This window comes from Antennarius striatus, chromosome 3 (assembly GCF_040054535.1).
Source record: "Antennarius striatus isolate MH-2024 chromosome 3, ASM4005453v1, whole genome shotgun sequence".
NCBI classification, from domain to species: domain Eukaryota; kingdom Metazoa; phylum Chordata; class Actinopteri; order Lophiiformes; family Antennariidae; genus Antennarius; species Antennarius striatus.
In genome coordinates this window covers 28,288,810-28,308,789 of record NC_090778.1, presented here as the reverse complement: position 1 = coordinate 28,308,789, position 19,980 = coordinate 28,288,810, and the positions used below count along the sequence as shown (strand labels likewise).

The window sequence follows — 19,980 nt, the reverse complement described above, 5'->3', positions numbered from 1 at the left end:
CCTTCGTGTTCAACATCCACATGAAAAGGAGCGGAAAAAGAAATGACCGTGAAAGACGACGGGCGGTAAAATCCACCAGAAACAAAAGTTCTAGATGGTTCAGCCTGGAAGCAGCCGTGCTAGCCGCTAGGCTAGTCTTAGATTTGGCCACTGGCAGCCCTTATCCACCAGTGCCACATCGATGGAAAGCTGCATCAGGCTTCTTACAAAAACACTCCTGCGTGTCTTTACATCGAGTTTCCATCCGGCGCCGCGGAGACACGTTCATCCCTCGCCTTCACCGCTAATCCAGAACGACCGTCGGCTTTAACGAAGGAGGGAAAGCGTCTCTAGCGGAGGAGCTCACCTCGTGCTCCGATATTCCATCGATGATCTCGGAGACCTCGTGTTCGCTGCGAGCTGCGGACGAGTTGAGCCCGCCCCCCCGCTGCCCGACGCGGCTGCGGATGGAAAAAAAGGACAAGCGAAGCCCGTCAATCAAAACCTGTGGCGGCTGCGGTATCCGTGGTAACGGCGGCAGCGCGTCCTCACCTCTGCATGCGCTCCTGGAGCTCCCTCTGCTTGCGGATCTCGGGGAACTGCTTCTCGTAGTATTCGCGCACCTTGCTCTCCTTGGCGCGGCGCCGCGGGTTGTTCTCGATGCGCTCCACCTTTTTCTCCCATGCCTCCATCAGCTGGTCGTAGCGCTGGCAGAACTTCTGCTCCTGGAGGAGCAAACAGGAGTCACACCTCTGCTCATCGGGACACTAAACACTCAGACGAGGCCTACGACAGTATTTTCGGTACTGTGAGGCGCGCCTTCGTAAACCTCTTCCACATACAAGCCTCACTGGATTAGAAGGAGCACTGTTGGTTATTTGAGCGAATCAAAAGATTTTAAATGCGTCTTATAGTGCGGAAAATACTGCAATCCTTGATATGACACGCAGGACTCTATCCCACGATGCAACACTGCTACGTGCTCATGGGGGGGGCAAAGGGTTGTTGGTATTCCTTGGAGAGTCTGGCCTTGAGCTCTCTGATTTCCCAGCTTCTTCAGCGGCCGGCTGTAAAGCAGACCATTAAACCTTGAGGAGACACGACCCTCGGCAGGCTCGTAAACCAGGAGGCGACACCCTCCCCAACACACACACACACACACACGCAACCTCCCCCTCCAGAGAAACTGTGATGCTCGCAGGCGCCGCATTAAAGCGAACTCCACTGATCATACATGACGAACTCAAGTGAAAGCATCCGCAGTGATCCCTCGCATATTTGCGCACCAAGATGAACGGCTTCACCTCATCGCGGATTTCTAGTAGGCAGTCACGTGATACTGTACACGCATTCTATTGGCTGACAGCATCCGGAAGTGCGCAACATTCCGGAACGCAGCGCAATTCCATGTATCAAAGAAACACTTGGAAGGGAGTGGCTCATGTTGGCCACTCCCTTCCAAAGGGGGCAGCTGGCCCAGTTTCACACCAGTCACACCAAGAGAGGCTGGAAACGCTGCGTTCTCCACTTACCCACTGCTTACGAGCGTGATTCCTCCTCTTGAAATACAAGATGAGTTTCTTTCTCATCGCCTGGTTTCTGTGGGGGGGGGGGGGGTGGAAACAGGGTGTGAGAAAGAACAAGGTGAGGATGTCCGGGTCAGAACCGCTTCATTTCCACATCATTTATTTGACCCGAAAGCTGCACATTCTTTTGACCGCAGTCACCAAAATAAACAGAAAGGAACTCCTGCTTTAAATCTCATTTAAGTCGCAAAACAAACGCTGTAAATTCCACCGGACACCTGAACGCACCACAGTTTGCAAAAAGAAAAAAGTGTTTTTTTTCGTATCCTGCTCACAGAATTAGCCTAAATTCAACTGGTAACGAAAAACACAAATAAGAAAGTTCCCCACATCAAAACTTGAGTGTTGGAATACTAAAATTCTATCATTATATAAGTGATGAGTGTGTACACTTGGGGTATGGCTGTGCGGATGAGGGTGGAGACGGCCCAAACTAGCACTGATTTTGTTCTGTTCTTTTACTTCTGCTTTTGTGAAATCAAACGCTGACCTCCTCTAATCCGTGGTGTTCTGTGAACTTCCTGTCAGATACAAATAATGCCACCAAAAACATTTGGTGTCGAGGACTCTTTAGCTCCTGGTTAGCACCGATAGCCTGAGTTGGCTACATACTAGCACTGTTTACCTGTCGGAGTGGTGACCTATAGAGTTTTGCTACCGTTTCCCATCATCCACTGGTTTTCTCCCTCTCTACCTCCAGGAATCAGGACCGTTTTATTTGCCAATCGGAGCGTCCGATGTTCTCCTCGTCTACCCTTTGTGCTTTCTGCCTAATCCGGTAAGCAAATAAAAAACACGCTCTGACTCACACTAACACAAACAATGCCTGTCCTTGCGTGCCACGGCTCGGTTCCCTCTAACTTGCTCCTGGGTGGAAAGGACGGCCAAACTTATAAAAATCATCTGGAGGGAACAGCGGAGCTTCAAATAAAGGTCGGGGCCGGTAATCTCCTTAGGCAGCCGCGCCGCTCGCCTTGCTCCTCGCCGTGAGACAGGATTTTATTCCTGACACTTAATCTGTCAGTGGTGAGGTCAGGCTCTTCTGCTGATTGATGTCATCTTATTCTACATTCGTCACTCGGGCCGAGCCGAGGGGCCCTTGGGGGGTCGCAGGACGAGGAAGTGGGTCGCCGGTGCTGTAAGGAGACGGCGTTTGGCTTCTAGAGGGGTAAACACACGCCGTGACCCATTCTTCATTTCCTGAGCGTGTTATCTGGAATAACAAACCCGAGTGAAATCTAAACAACCTTAGCCCCAAATCCACATCCACTCCCACGCAAACAGGCAAAATATTGAGTCGAGCCGGCGCGACAAAAGGTACTGCCTCGTCCAGTTGGAGAGCGTCGATAAGCGCGGGATATAATGAGCGAGAATTAACTCTGTTTGCCAAAAACGGAGCTGATAAATGAAGCCTGTTAAAGACAGAGGTGGTATTGTCCTCTGGCCTCCAGATGGCAAAGGGAGAGATTAGTCGTCCTGAAGGTTCCCTTTGTCCTGTGTCGGTGCTGCGCTATCAGAACGCTGTAATTTAGTTAATACCTCCAAAACACCACGGCTGAAAGATTCTTTATATTCACACTTGAGGCGGATGTTCTGCAGCTCGCAGAGAAAAACACTCCTCGAGCTTCAAAGATTGTTTTCGCCGTCGTCCCCCCACACGCAAAGGATCATCCGGTGCGAAGGCTTCTGTCACACACACTCACGCCCTATAATCTTCAATCTTAATCTGGGGCTGAGGGGCAGAGGAAGTGGAGATGAGCGGCTAAGTTATTGATCCGGTTAGCAAAAACAAAGGAGTGGACTGTGTGTGTGTGTGGGGGGGGGGGCACGGCGGGGATACGGCGGCATGAGCACGCAAAAGAGAAAGGAGTATTTTCAGATAATAATACTGATCAAACAGTGGAGGGGATCAAAAGGAGCGACGACCGGCCAGTGTGTGTGGCGAGGAGGTCACACACTTCCTGTGGTGTGTGTGCTACTCTAGCTGGACCAATGGCAGAAGCGCTCCGACGGTCTCTTCCTGTGCCGCATTGAATTATGGTCCTTAAAAGATTACAGACGCACAGAGGCTGCATTGAAGGACGGCCAGCCACGTGTTTCTACATCATCGTCCTGCTCGCTCCTGGCCGAGGATGATGAAGATGAAGGGTCAGAGGGCGTTTGATGTTATGGCTCCAATATTTATGGTGACGGGTAATCCTCGACATACATTCAGAAATACAAACACACAACCACCGCCATTTCCGACTATCATCCTGCAGTTCCCCTTTCTGCCACAACCCCTGCAGAGCAGCACTGCTGCGTTCACACATCTAAAGGTGCTACATGCTACACGCTACAGTAGCTACAGATCATCAACAGTGACTCTGACTGTTGTTGATGATCTTATAAACTGGTGGAGAGATCCTTCAAGTGTTTTCTTCTTCTCCTCAAGGATGAAATTATCAGGATTAAAGTTTACCGTAAACTAATCTGGATTAAAACAATCTTGTGAATCATGAGTGACGCTTAACGGTATATATTATAATTATAATAATAATTTATTGTACAGCAACATGATTTGTGAGCTTTTAACGGTTTTCGAGTGATTTCAGAGTCCAGTATTTGTGGTGGACAGACGTTAATCCAGAGAAACGACCTAAACTAGATTTTTATTTCTAAACTGACGTTTAATCAGAACGACTGAACTTTAAACAACCTCAACCTGGATTTTATTTATTATGGGATGTTTTAATGTCCTGTAATAGTTTCTGGTCAGTCTGAGGGAAAAGAACTTTAGTATTTCGAGTAGTAATGACATTACTTTAGTATTTCGAGTAGTAATGACATTACTTTAGTATTTATAGTAGTAATGACATTTAAATGTCCTCACATGGAGATGATGCATGATAAATAACGACTTACAAACAATTCAACGTATGAAAAGCCTCTCAGAACCAGTTGTGTTCATATGTTGAGGACTTCCACTTCCTGTTTATCTACTTTTACCATTTTTGCTTTTGCAGCTTTTGGTATCTCACCTTCAGCTGTTTATCATTCAACCGTTATCTGTTATCTCTGGTATCTCTTTTATTTATTTGACCTTGTTTTCCAAGGACGTGACTTAAAAGGTGTGACATCACTGCTTGTTATTACCGTCTCTTTACTTGACCTAAAAACAGAAGTAAACTGAAGTAGAAAGAACAGAACTTGACTGATCTGCCGGCTGGTTTCATTTCCACCATTCCTGTCAAACTGACAGCGGAGCCTCTTATTCTCAGCGTTTCTGAATTCATGTGTTCTCTTGGCTGCAGCCATGACACACCTTTAGTTACGATGATTGCATAGCAACAATCTGACCCGCCCCTCTCGAAATCTCTGCCGTCCTCCAAGATGGAATGAGGAGTTGGAGACGAGAAACTCTCTGGCAGAAGCCAATTACAACGTCACACGTCTTTATGGGTCACTGCGCTTCAGTTCCGTCTGAGACGAGCCTGAATATGAAGCTCACGCATTAATTAGCTGACCTCAGCGCTGCCTCGGGTTCGTTGAAGAACTTTAAACCCCTTAAAGGGTGTCTGGTTCCCTACTTACACCTCAGGCGTGTCGGTTTGTGTGGAGACAAACTCACATTTTGATGTTTTCATGGTACTGCTTGGTGTCAGAGGGCTGGTTGTACAGCGGCTGGAATACGAGAGGAAGAACAGATCAGACAATCAGCTGTGAAAAACAAACATCTGAAACGAAGGCAAAGCTGGCGAGACGACGCGTCTGTCCAGAGGAAACAGATATAACCCGAAGCAGCTGAAACCGTCGTCCAACGATCGGTTTCACTCGATGGACTCCAATGTTAACAGTAAACCGATGTCTGAGAAACGATTTGATAACAATTAGACGATTATTTCATTTGACCACAATAACATCCAAGCTTTTAGTGTAAAACTGGACTGAAACAGAATAGTGGGATTATGATAAAAATTAATGAATGAAATCTGACGTAAACTACCAGTAAACTGAAAACCAGCAGGACAAACACGGTTAAACGATGAATACATCTGAGAGCTTGGGAGCTGCTGACAGCTAATGCTAGCATGTATTTCACAGTTCCTTAGCAACATGCAACTCAGTTTGCTAACAGCGAGATTCTTAGTTTGACTGATGTGGTGTACAGAGACTACCCATTCATCTGAAGCATCCTCCCGTCCGTCCCACCAACCTGACAGTCAGGAAAATACCCTTCAACGTCAAAAACACACAAGAGCAAAGATGACTCACCAGCTCCACCCGGGGGCCCAGTCCCTCCAGGATCCTGTGAGCCTCTTCTGCCTTTTTCTGGGGAGGGAACACAAACACAAGCAGCGCATTAGCCGGCTGCCTGCACCTCTGGCATCACCACGGCAACATAGTGAGCATGCACGCTATGGGCTGGAGCTACACCACCACTTGCTGGATGGATGGATGGATGGATGGTCGGTTGGATGGATGGAAGCATCGGCTATTATTAGAACTTTTAACTCATCTGGGCTGAGGCTCAATCTCTCCTCTACAAGAGGAAAAAAACGAGCTCGCCTCCCCTCAACAGAGGTGGAGAGAAAGAACACGAAGGCAGGAAAGCGAGTGGGAGTGGAGGGAAAGTGAGTGGGTGAGCAAACCAACGGGTGAAGGACGAGGGGAGTCAGATCTCACAGGAGACATCCCATAAGTACGGAAAGATCTCCAGGTTACTACCGACAACAATCACACCGAGATGAACCTCCTCCATTCGTCTATATTTATTCCTGGCATGTGAGCATCCCTCCCTCCTGCAGGCTCGGCCCGTTTCATCCATCCCACCGGCTGTCCTCAGTGACGCGCCGCTCCGTCGGTCGCTTTCCGTCTTTCCTCCGGTGAGACTGGGTGACGGGACACGACTCGAGTTTGGAAAGCGCTTTGACACACAACGACGAAGTGCAGGGGGAACTTTTACGTCTGTGTGATCCATCGTGGAAGTAACGTAAGGAGAGCTTTGAGTCACAGAGTGTTCCTCCTGCTTCCTCGTCACACAGGAGGTGTAACAGGTGTTGCCTCACCACTAGAAGCAGCCTCCCGTCCTCCGGGGGCAGCAGACTGCGAGGATTCCTCCTCGTTTCCTGGCACTGATTAGTTCAACCTGGAGTAGAACTGAGCTTTAAGATGAGAACTCACATCCAGATGACATAAATCACGATAACAAATATAACACCACCGTTGTGTGTTCGCCAATTAAAATCCCTATTTTTGCCTACGGTAATACAAACTACTGGCTGATGTTTGACTTGTAACCAAGGGAATGGGTTGAAATCATTACAGCAGTCAGAGCTACATTTTTAAGCTTAAGATTTTTTTAAAAATTGGCGGGCCAGATTACCTGGCCCACGGGCCAGAGTGTGCAGATGCCCCATTTAGATATTGACCAATCTCACTCCACCACCCACTGAGAGTATCTGGGAGATGACGGTGAGCAGAAAGGTGAGGAAGATGAAGGTGGGTTTTGGCAGAGCAACTGGACCATCAAGAAAAGAGATGCAGACGGGGGAGGGGGTCCAAATGAGACCCTGTTCATCATCTTTCAATCATTTAATAGACATTCAAGAATTCAGTTCATCATGTATTCCATTTTTATTCCAGCATGTGATGCGTCACACTCTAGGACACAGACAGACAAAACGGATGCTGTTGACACAACCCAGACCAGCATCCTGCCAGAAGCTGCCAACATGTCTGAAGAACCTGACAAACCACTTGCGTTTCTTTTTCTCCAGCTGTCTCGCTAAAGCCTCGATGATCTTTTCGTAAGTCAACGTCTTCTCTGACACCAGGCTCATGGCCACCACCTTTTTGTTGCCAAACTGCTGGAACAAATCTTTGTGGACCGCCTTGGAGATCTTCTTGACGCAGGGTCCGTTTAACTTTAGGGTGATGTTTGACCCTTGGATTTTGGTGACGAGCATCGACGTCAACGAGTCAACGATGTCCATGATGTTTTCAACTAAACTGAATTCCTCGTGAAAAATCTGGTTCACAGCTGCCGCCACGATCCAATGGCACTGCCATTCCTGGTCTTTACGTGACGTTGGTGGTGGCGTAGCACTCGTTTCTACATCAGCTTCTGCGACGATGGCAAGAGCTGCTTCGTCAGAAGGTGCCAAAGAGTCAACATCCATAATGGCGGGGGCCACTGGTCGAGCAAGAAGAGGGATGGCTGCTCCCTTTATCTTCCTCAATGTACGACTTACGACGTCTTTCTTCCTCTGTTGTTGCTGAAGCTGCAAGTTGAGCCAGCTCGACATCGTTTTGGTGAACATGTCGACATGGACGATGATCTCCTGCCTTGAGTTCAGCGGTGTTCCACCATGTGGTAGATGGTGGTACACCATCCTAGCCAGCTGCTTCGTGATATTTGCCTGTGGATTGCCAATTTCATCAGCAACTTTCGTGTACAGGCAAATACCCTTTGTGCCACCGGTCTCTTCTTCCTCCTCTGGGATCAAGCCCTCGACCACATATGCTACCCCTTCAAGCAAACAGGAGAGCGGTTCTTCAACTTCAGGTGAAGTGCAGTCTAACTCTTTCCTTCTTTTTGCAACAATTTTGAGGATTGACTCCTTAAAATAGAAGTGGACAAAAAAGGCCTTGAGTTTGGCCACCACCTTTTCCCAAAAGGTTTCTTTATCTTGAGATTTAAGCTCTTCATCGGCAGAGGATTTGCTTTCTCTGTCACGTTCTTCCTCAATGATTGTGACAATTTCTGTTGCTATTTGGCCAGTATTCAGGGAAGGGATTGATTCAATACGTCTCAGCTCCTCTGCTGGTATGTCTTCTTTGGAGGTCGCACAGACATCGTTTGCGGCTTCATCGAGTATCCGTTTGATGGACTGGACGACCACCAAGGTAGTGCCGCTCTGGGTAGACACCATTCCTGTGTCCTTAGGCAGGTCATCGTTGTTCTTGACCTCTGCTCGTCTACGCTTTACCGTTTTGGTCTGCCCAGTTCCTTCATTGATGGCACCACTTCCATCGGAGCTGCTGCTAAAGTCCTCTCTGGCCACAAAACCTGGAATCTTTGGGCTCTCGTGACTGGCAACTTCTGGAATGCCCGTTCTTTCTGCAAGGGCCTGGAGAAAGTCCTCACGCATCATTTCTCTAAATTCTTTAACTTGCTCTTCTGTGACAGGGCTGGTCCTTGATCCATTAGACAAACAGGAAGTGTTTGGTAACAGGTGAGAAGTGTCAGTTCTTTGGCACACTTCTGATGTGTCCTGAGTGACTGCCTGATGAACATTGTAGGTCAGTGCCCTATCCATATCCATGAACAACGTGTTGAGGATCTGTTCAGTTTCCTTGTCAATCATCCCTGATTCTGAACCGTCCCACTGTTCAGACGTGATCTTCGTCAGGAACCTCTGGGCCAGTTTGTTGAAGCCTTCAATCATGGATGCTGAAGGATCCAGCTCCATGTTGTCAATGCTCCGTTTTAGAGACTCTGTCTGTGATCTTATTGGACATCCATGAGAGTCTTCATGCTCATCAATATACAGACAGTAAAGATTGGTTTGAAAATACTGTCATTAAAAGTCAAACAATAAAAGACTTAGTAGATCAAAGGAAGATCAATGTCCTCAACTACATCATAACAGACTCAACATCAAAGATGTGGTCGTCACAAGGTGGTAGGATCTAGAGTTTCCTTTGATCTACTGAGTCTTGACGTTTGTATTTTCGTTTGTTCATTCATTGATTCATTTTCTGCTTATTCCACTGTCGCGGGTCACGGGGGTTGCTGGACCCTATTCCGGCAGACTTACGGGCGTTAGACAGGGAGACGCTGTACAAGTACAGTGTTTTCAAAGCTGTCTAGACTATATATTGATGAGCGTGGTTGATCACTCTACCTGATCAACGAGAGGCCCCCGCCACCATGGACGGCAACTCTTTGATATCTGCTGAAAAAGCAGATTTTACCATCGATGAATGAAGAAGCTGATGAACAAACAGGTGATGCACCACCTGAAATTTGGAATGGGGAATGGTACCATTGGATTGTGGCAGCAGCTGGACTCATCTGAACAAAGTTCCTGTCCAAAAATGTTTGCCTTCCATGTGAACACAAAAATATCCTCGTTCCATTTAACACAAAATCACAAGCTGGATGGAAAACACTAAAAGTAAGGAACTTTGTTTTTAGTAGATTATTTGTTGTAACGTTGCTTCCCAGAAGTAAATCTTATACCGTTGGAAAGCCTGTTTATTCCTCTTGTAATTCCCTTCCACTTCTTTCTTCACATTTCAATCATCTAATCCAACAAAAAAAGTCGATAGCAGGAAAAGCCATTTGATTGGGTAGAGAAGACTTGTTATGTTTTTCATGGGCACAACCTAGACACAGCTCTGTTGCTCACCCTATAAACACATGTTCCTGACAAGTTTAAATATTACAAATTTATATAAAAATATATTGGAAGATTTATTTCCAAGAAGCACTGTTATTATAGAGAAATAATCTACCAAACACAAATGTCCTTAGTGTTTGTGTTCTGTTTAGACGAGAAGTAAAACAAACACCGCTGTACGCTTAACATCCATCCCTATCTAGATTGCTTCCCTGTCCATTCCAGGTTCATTTTTAACCGGCACACAAAACCCTTGTGGAAACATTCATCAAATCTGTCACACAGTTTTTGAGTAATATATGAGCTAAGAAGCTCACGTTCACTCCTCCACAAATGTCAAACCAAAGGTTTTGTTGGTTAACAAGATCGAGCATGAACAAGTGGACGAGTAAATGCTACGCTGAGCAAAATCACAACGTTGCTACAGAAGCCAGTTTGTTCTCCATAGCGAGATAATCGGCTTAGTGTGGAGGCAGTGGGTCTGAGTCCAGCCAATCAGGAGGAAGTGGGGAGTGTTACAGAGGTCAGGCTGCATTGTGGAGTAAGGCATGGGTCATCCTTTGACTTTAAGATATGTCTTGAGCAACGAGCCACTTCCTGTTGTTATACACAAGCAATCTGTGACATCATCAGCATTACGAAATGCTTCTGCTTCACATGTGAAAACGTCCAACGTCTCGTTTCTTCTGAAGAGCTTTAACTCATTCAGACAACGAGAGGAGAGTGTGTGTGCTAATAATTCCCACCCAGGAGACGTGTGTGTTTCACCACTAGGGGGACCGAGAGCACTTAGAATCAGTCTGTGTGCTCTGAACAAAGCCACGCCGCGCTAACGCTGCCCTTGATTTAACGCCTCTAAATCGCTTTTTATGATTTCCTGCTCGGCTGCTCTTGTCTGTGAAGAATGATAAAGCGGCTTCGCTTGTAAAGGTGATGAAAAACAAATATTTACCCCCGGTGTGTGTCGCACCAGCGTGTGATTCATCACAACTCCTGTGTTGACCTTTAGCAGCTCATTTCATCAGGCTGCGGCTCTGCCTGGCAGCTACGAGTGGGAGGCTCTGGTAGGCTGTGAACACACATCTAACGCCAGCGACCCGCGTTTTGTCCGCTCGTCAACACGTGATCGGAGTTTGGGCGACGCACAAGCGCAACCCAACACAAGCACGCCTAGCGCAACCCGCTGCATCCCTTTGTGCAACTGGATACAGACAATTACTCACTGGCACATTTGTAAACCAGAGCGAATGCCCCTGCTGTCACAGGACAAACCGGCTGATTCTAGTGACAGCAGTTAATTGATTTATTATCTGCTGATTGCAGGTGGAAGGTGTAGCTGCCCCCCCCCCCAGCGTTCTGCTCTCACATATGTAGAGTCATGAAGAAGTTGACAATGTAATAACAGCCGATAACGTAATAAATTTGTGCGTTTTCTAAATGTAATAAGCCAAAAATGTAATAACTGGCCAATAACTTTTGGCTAATAATAAGAAACCTTTACACCCCAGGAGGAGGTGCACCAAAGGAGCAACACGGGCTGTGTGTACAGTGATCAGTAACACGGGCTGTGTGTACAGTGATCAGTAACACGGGCTGTGTGTACAGTGATCAGTAACACGGGATGTGTGTACAGTGATCAGTAACACGGGTTGTGTGTACAGTGATCAGTAACACGGGTTGTGTGTACAGTGATCAGTAACACGGGTTGTGTGTACAGTGATCCCTCGCTTATTCGAGCTCCAAGATGAACGGCTTCAAGATATCTGATTTTTAGTAGGTAGTCACTTGATAATGTACGCACATTCTATTGGCTGACATCCGTGTGAGTTCCGAGACTCACGAAACACAGCACACTTCCGTGTATTAAAGAAACACTTAAAAGTGTTTTAAAACAGTCTATCAGAGTGTAATACAGACAAAGGTAATACAGACAGAATGTGGTTTAATATCAGTATGGGGGGGGGGGGTTCAGAAACGTTTAAATTACTGTAAATAATAAAATAGTTTGTCGCTATATCACAGAATTTTTTTTTGCAGGTGATCCTGGAACACATTAACTGCAAATAACGAGGGATTACTGTGGCGTGTTATCTCACATCAGCCATCATGAACTTTGGAGAGCGCTGTCACCCAGATGTTCACAAGAACACTGTGTGTGTGTGTGTGTGTGTGTGTGTGTGTGTGTGTGTGTGTGTGTGTGTGTGTGTGTGTGTGCACGTGTCTACTCACCCTGTTCTCGTCGTAGATGATCTGCACCAGACTGCGGTGCTTGGCCTCGCTGGGTGGCGGTGAAATGGGTCGCTCGGGCTCGTGGGGCTTTGCCGCCTCCTCCTCCAGCTGTTGCTGTAACACAAACGCACAAAGATGACAGTTAACACTTTTTTTTCCAGAAGGATCCTGATCTTCCAGGAAGAACAGCGGCCTGACGGTTCCTGTTGGGAGGGTCGGGTTAGGGAACGTCCTTCAGCCAGCTCTCCGCCAGAGACCAAACTGAGTGTCTAGAAGCTAGCTCTTAACTCCCCAGGGTCTAATTAATTAAAGACCGACTCCAGCAGCCTGTAAACAAAGCCTGCTGTGTGGACACAGCTTCCAGTGAGAGTGGCAGACAGCAGAAAAACAGGAGAGAGGAAAATGTGGCAAATCAACACCAGACAAATACTGGGAAACGGCGAGTTCCTCTAACTGACAAATCACACTGGCGTTACTCCAACCATTGTACGCATGAATCAGTTAAATTTAGGAAGTATCTGCTCTGAACAAGACCCAAACACAGCCGGAGACCAATCATTTAAGGGTGGCAGAGAACGCCGTTATTACATCCCGCTTCAAGGCGGTGATGTATTGTAATTGTCAGTGTTCGTGCGTTAGTCCACCGAATATATTCACAGCCGTTGCAGATAGAAAGATGAAAAAAGCGCATTACTCGAGCAGCAAAGGGGATGAAAAAGAAATGATGATCTTGACCTTTACAAAATTAGGTCAAAGTCAAATTTCAACTTTTGTACTCATCGTGGATTTTTGGTAGGTAGTCACATGATACTTATGCGCATTGTATTGGCTGACAGCATCCGGACGTGCGCTATGTTCTGGGGGGTCTCGGACTTGAGACACAAAAGTGTTTTAAACAGTCTATCAGAGTGTGGGAAAAGGTAATACAGAAAAAGGTGGTTTAATATCAATATGGGGAGGGTTCATAAACATTTAAATTACCGTAAATTTTAAGATAAATAGTTTGTCGCTCTATTGCGGAATTCCTTAATCCCTTGTGGTTCCTGAACGCATTAACCGCGAGGAACGACGCCGTACTTTTATACCTTTTTGGCGTACACATCTCTGAAACCTGATGAGACATAATCACTAAACGAAAAACACCATTTTCAGGAAGCCAGAGTCACAAAAATGTGTAGGTCAGGGTAAAATGTTGAATTCAGGGGTGTTGCGGGATGCTGCAGTCTGACTGCCTTGTTACGATCAGTGTTTCAGCGCTTCATCCGTGCACTTCCTGTTCATCCGCGTTCCCTTCCAGGAGGAGGAGAAGTCTGTTCCGACATTAAGAAAGAAGCTGGACACAAATTAGAATGATGCAGCAAAGCGTGACCGACTCAGCCGACCAATGAGCATCAGAGCGCAATCGTCCGATGCTAATGGCTAAAGATGTTTATGGAGCGTTAGCATCTTTAATCCTACGACACATCAAGGCTGAAGCAGCTGTTGTGTTCGGTCTCTGAACATTTCCAGAATGGAGTGGTTGCCGTGGTGACGGTTCGGTCTCATGAACACACTGACGTGTCTTTGTTGGCTGCTAGCATAAAGGATTCCAGTTAACGCTGACGTTCAACATCATAGAGAACAGAAGGCCTCGTGAAGCCGGAGGGGAGACGGCGGAGTGAGATTTCACATTAAAATCCCTGTTGAGAAACCAAAGGCTTGGGTGCTTTTATTTTGAAACATACAGGAAGAGTTGGATAGCATGTTAGCATCACAATATTAAATGGAATAACCTGCGCTAACCGTTTCCAGCAAGCAGGAAAGACCCCAACGCAGCGACGGATCGCCCTGAGACCCTAAGCCAATCAGGTGTGTTAGCTAGTTAGCTACGTGTTCCAACCCTCTTGACGACGGTGCATTCAGGGCAATCCAGGAAAGTCCATAAACTTACAAAGAGCAAATCTAAAGAGTAGAAGGTGATAAAATCACATTAAACGTCCAATTCAAAGAAACTCGACTATTTTCACCAGAACTGACGATTCTGAACCCCCGTCAGCATAAAATCGGCGTCCTCTGTGAGCTGCGGCCCCCGTGACACAACCTGACACGATCTGGCTGACCGTGACCTGTGCAGGTTGTGAGCTGCAGACAGAAGCTGAGTGCATCCAGCTGCGTCTGGCTGTCGGCGGGCCGAGCTTCCTCGGGTGGGGTGCGTGAAGCCAATCGACACCCCCCCCCCCCCCCCCAGACTCCGCCCTCACACTTCCTCCAGAGATCCACATGAATCATCGTGTTCCATGATGGGCCTGGATAAGCATCTGGTGAGGGACGCTCCGACATTCCCACAGAGACCCCCCCCCCCCGAACCCACCAACAGAGTAAAACTAAATAAACCGGGGTTTACACGCCACGGTAACGTGAGACGCGACCCCGCCCACTCGCCAACTCTGCCAGGACTCTTTAAATAAAGTTTTACCGCGCCGCTTAATTAGTCCAGATGTTTTAATGCTTGGAGAAAGCGGGACCGTTAAGAAAGCCGCCATAAAAACCCCGTGTGAGGACCGTGGGAGGCTGGGAGGAGGGTTAGTGATTTATGCTTGTGAGCAGCAGAGCTCAGCCTCTCAATAATTCACCAGTCCAACGGCTCAGCCCCGTTCAGCTCCGATTTAATTAAAAGAAGAGGAAAAAAACCTGATTTGATCACGTCTTCTCTGAGAACAAAGGGAACGCGCAGAAGCATTCGGATAGAAGCTGAATTGTTGGATGACTTTATCCGCTGGAGCTAATCTGTACTAACCTTGTGAGGGGGGGGGGTAACCCCCCAAACACTGAGGACTCGTCTTCTGATAATGTGAGTCGGGTAAACAGAGAATTCTCAACCAAACAGCTGTGTGTGCAGTAAACACACCCGAAAGGTTAACCCATCTGAGTTTAATCCAGAATAAAACCCAACTGAGTTTAATCCAGAATAAAACCCAGGTACGTCATTACTCCACCAACGAAAATGAGATCCGGTCTCACTGATGATGTATCCATCCACCACCTAGCAGTCGTGAACCGAAGCACGGCTCGTATCTCAAATGACTTGTTTCTGGAGGTTCTTAGTTGATGGAGTAACTTCGAAGCTCAACGTGAACGGCCGTTATTGACGATCGGCTCTGAGGTCCTCCTCTCGGTCGGTGGGACGGGTGTCGGCTGAAGCTGCTAAACTCTCCTGTGGAGAGCTTTAACGCCGTCAGACGAGCCGGGATCAACGCGTCAGGCTGTCGGCCGTCGATGTTGAGAAACGAGTCGTGGATTCAAACCCGCTGAGGAGGCTCCGCGCCACCAGATAGCGTCTCTACCAAACATGGCAGGCGGCCAAAAGGCAGACTGTGGCGGGGATACGAGTGGTTCAGCCATCACAAACCTGCACTATAATCCTTCCTCTCCCCCAGGGAAGCTGTTATTTATAGGCTTTTACATTTTTAACCTACTTTCCTCCTAAATAAAAAGCCCGGAGTGAGCAGAGGGAATGCAGCTGCCTGCAGCAGAGCGTGTACAGATTTGCGGCGGCTACAGAACTTGAGTATAGCCAACCCAACCCGGCCAAGTCTGTTTAAGACTCCGCTGCACTGATGCCAACTGGCAGGAAAAGTCACATTGAAGAACCCACACACACACACACACACACACACACGAGCAGTTCAAATGAGCCAAAGAGCGCCACTAAGAAAAATTGACAGGGATGCCGGCGCTGGCTGAAGCTCAGTCGCTACGATTTTCGACGCTGCCGTTTCATTGCAGCTCACACGACGAGAGCGATCCGAGTCTATTCAGAGACGCGAATCGTTTGAGCCGAGCAGCACTCAACTGCGAAACGCATGTTTTATGACGCAGGAAGGTCACATCCGCTGCTGAACGCATCCTCGATGGGGTCGCCACCTTCTTATCTCGCACCGACGGAGGGAAAGTCAACACAACGGGGTACGGCTCCTTATTTATGTTCTCTTTCAGCAACTAGACAAATATGTACGCCGTCATCCATCTTTCTGCTGCATACACTCCCAGTGAGACGCGCATCTACAGGTTTGAAGGTTAAACCACAGGCAGAAATGTAAATCAGTTCCAAAGCTGGAGGTGTTCAGAGCTGGACCGGCCCGGCTTCTCCGTGGAGAAACATAAATCCATCTTAAGAATCAAAGGTGCGAGCAGAAGGAGAGATGGCGCCGGTCTCAGGAGAGCCTGCGCGAGGCTCAAGGTTACCACATCAGTTAAAACCTGCCCACCTGTTTCTTGCGGAGTTTGCAGATCTGCTGCTCCACCATGGTGATCTCTCGGTCCACGCGGTCCATGTTCTGGATCAGCTCCTCCTTGGAGAAGCGAGCCGGCACCAGATCCAAGTCGGGGTCCATGTGGACCGGGCTGACGGGGGAGATGGGCTCAAGCTTCCCCATGGTGCTGCCACGCTCCTGCAGGGGGGGGGGGGCGGCGACAGGAAGCACAGGTGTCAAACAACAGAATACAAAAACTGTTTAAATTCTACACTCTGAAACGAACTGGTGTCATTAACCCTGAGTCTGTGTGTGTGTGTGTGTGTGTGTGTGTGTGTGTGTGTGTGTGTGTGTGTGTGTGTGTGTGTGTGTGTGTGTTAATCATGTCTTCAGGCAACACATTAGAAACTGTTGTATCAGTCAGTCAAAACAATAAGTGTCCCCTCGGCAGCTGTTGAATGAAAATTTTATTCATGATTTCCACAAAAATCAGCAAAATAAAGAAAATTAAAGAAAATTCTTTTGATCAGTCGTCATTCTGTGAACATTAAGAGAAAATTATGTCGACAGGTGTCTTTAAACTGTTGCAGGAGAATATCATTTAAATATATGGAACCTATAATTCTGTGTATTTTGGTTACCATGACAATAAAGGCTTGGGTCTCATCGATCCAAACAGACTTTATGCAATGAATTGATGAGTCCAGCTAGCTCACTGTTGATCAGCGTTATTGATGGTATTGGACAAAAATCACACAACACATCAATAGAAAACAAAAGTGGTTTGGAGCGATTAAAACAACACAAACGCCTCCTGAACGCGTCGCCCCTGAACGCAGCGGTTCAGCCCGTTCATCTACTTCTGCTTTCTACTGCTCCGACGGTGAGGAGTCGTGTTTGTGTCACACGATGGGTTCCATGTCGCACCACAGAAGCAGTTATGATGGTGTCACTGCCCTCCGCTCCGTATAAATGCTCCTTTAGGTGGCTTTACTTTTTTTCTTTCGTCCAATCCTGAGCGGATTCTCGTCAGTCGTCGGGCGGATTGGAGTGTGTCGCGTTTCTCCGGCTGCCCGTAGATCTGCTGCTACGGCAGATTTGATGACTGGTTTTTTACAGCGAGGGGTTACCGGGTTAGTAAAACCATGGCGCCAGGTCACAAACCGGCGGACAGGAAGTCACCGTTCAGGCTGTTCGTGTTACATCTGGTCGTACCTATAACCTCGCTCCTAGCCCCGCCTCCCCTAGATGCTCCGCCTCCCCCTGATACCGCTGAAGCCGTCTCATCTGACATGACTTGTGTAATGGTTTCACAGCCCTCTCTGCTCCGAGGGGAATCGCTGGCATTCCTGAATATTCCTGTGCAAGCTGAAGAGTCTGTCTTTTTCTCACACACACACACACACACACACACACACCAGTCTCTGTGTGTGTGTGTGTGTGTGTGTATCTATTTACTATTCCCAGGCAGTCTGCTTCCCTATGCAGTCTGATAATGAAATGTCAGGGACCCCTCCCCATCACGGAGCAGCCGTCTTTAGAGCGCTTCACAGTTTCATCTTCAGTCTTTTGAAATCTAGGTCAGCTCTATTATTTATTAATTGTTTGGCGGCTCCCTCACACGGCTCCATTTCCTGCGACGCTCAGCCTTCTTCTAACACTTCTGGCGAGGTGCGTCTAATAATAGCCCCCGTGCCGCTGAAGGAGGATGGAAGCCACGAGAAAAACAAAGATCGAGAAATACAGTATTTTCCGCACTATAAGGCGCACCTGAAAGCCTTCCATTTTCTCAAAAACCAACAGTGCGCCTTACAGTTCAGTGCGCCTTACAGTGTGGAAAATACAGTAAGTTGTATAAAAATGAGTCGCCGCTCTGAATCGTTATTTGTGCGGAATCGTTGAAAACGTGTCGCTCCGTCAGGCATCGGTGAGGATTTCCCAGCAACGGCGGTTCAGTGTTGATCAATGAAACTCACTGATCCGTGCAGCATATTGTCGCTAGATTTAACACAGGATATGGATTTGTTCCAGTGGGTGGAGGTCAGGATGAGGGGGTGGGGGGTATTATTTGCTTCACACACGAGATACGCGTTATAAAACACGTGTTATCCACAGTGTATAACGTGCTTTCCAGACGGGACCGACCTTCGCCATGTCCTCTGCTGCTCCCAGAGGTAGCTGTGGTCGGTGGGACGACGGCCTCATCAGAGACTCGGGTCCCATCTCCAGACGAGGTCGTTTGATCTCGGCGTACTCCAGCTCTGATTGGCTGGGCTCCGGCAGGTAGATGTGCTCATAGCGAATATGCTGCTCTTGTCCTCTGGGAAGAAAAAAAGCAGATGAGGATTAGAAACCAACAGAAGAACAAAGTGACTGGACGGGTGGACGACTGGTGAAGAGTCGGTGTTCTGGTGTCCTTTTTACGAACTGGGTCGACTTCCTAGGACACATGTGTCAAACGTAAGGCCCGGGGGCCAAATGTGGCCCACCACATCATTTTAAAACTACATTTCCCACAGTGCAGTAATTACTTCCATTTTAACTCTGACAAAAAAAACAAAATTCATGTCTTAACTCGCGTTTGATGTGGTTTTTTTTTAATTCACTTGGATAGTTCGATCCTTGGATGGATTTATAACCTGACAAATTAAAAGGATGCATGTTACAACTACTATATTTGCAACTTGAATGAATTATATATTGTGAGTGAATTACCATTAAGGAGCAGTTACATTTATTTAACATTACATTGAGTTATTAGTTACATCTGGCCCTTTGAGGACAATAAAAATGAGATTGACGCCCCTGTCCTAGGAGGAACAGAGTTAAATTCAGACCTAATGAAACGAAAGACATGAACACTAGGAGGTAACATGTGACGCCGCGTGAGACACGAGTCAAACAACCCTGACTGAACACGGCGTTGATGTTCCTGCGTGAGAACCCAGGCGCTGGTTCGGTTTAAACCCGACAGCCCTAATCAAATCCTATTTATGTCGGCTAAATTTAACCGCACAAAGACACGTTTGTGAAGACGGCAGCGTTACATCAGGCTGACCCAAATCTTTACTTTTGTGTTCGAGGCGCGCACAGAGGCCATCTGGCTCCATTTGATTCGCCGTTAAAGTCATCGCTGAGGCCCGGTTCTTCAGCTGGAACACGCTCCAGGAAGCTCTGTTGTTTTTTCCTTTTTTGGGGGGTGGGAGGGGGCGTCTCGCTACCGTCTAATAGTTCTAAAAACAGCAGATCATTCCGGAGCTGCTCTGCTCTGCTCTGCTAGGCTAAAACACACAAAGCCAGAAACGTGTTTAGTTTGGGAGCTCTCCCTAGCCTGTACCCCCAAAACTCCAAGTGATCTGGAGGGGCAGGAATGCTAACAATTACGCTAACAGCCGCTGGAGGAGGGGGGAGCGCCGCGCTGTAATGCGATCTGGTGGTGATCTGCTGGATGTGTGGGTAGGAGTGGAGTGTGTGTTGTCAAATGACCACTCCTGAATGTTAAACGCGCTAGCGCCGCAGCTCGGGCTGGTTTTATTAGCCCACATGTGAAAGCCTCTCTGTTCGGCC

At 47.6% G+C, this 19,980-nt stretch overlaps 1 protein-coding gene across 2 annotated transcripts in view; it reads right to left on the bottom strand.

Annotated features, from left to right (window-relative positions):
* ncor2 (nuclear receptor corepressor 2) overlaps positions 1 to 19,980 on the bottom strand; it is a 58,810-nt gene that overhangs the window by 23,635 nt on the left and 15,195 nt on the right. For both annotated transcript variants that reach the window (XM_068310755.1, XM_068310756.1), the window contains exons 4-11: positions 18,559 to 18,733; positions 16,429 to 16,611; positions 12,182 to 12,295; positions 5,820 to 5,876; positions 5,176 to 5,228; positions 1,512 to 1,578; positions 532 to 704; positions 347 to 440 (exon numbers count right to left, since the gene is read on the bottom strand). In XM_068310755.1, the coding sequence (XP_068166856.1) occupies positions 347 to 440; positions 532 to 704; positions 1,512 to 1,578; positions 5,176 to 5,228; positions 5,820 to 5,876; positions 12,182 to 12,295; positions 16,429 to 16,611; positions 18,559 to 18,733 (916 nt within the window). The remainder of the gene's footprint in view (positions 1 to 346; positions 441 to 531; positions 705 to 1,511; positions 1,579 to 5,175; positions 5,229 to 5,819; positions 5,877 to 12,181; positions 12,296 to 16,428; positions 16,612 to 18,558; positions 18,734 to 19,980) is intronic.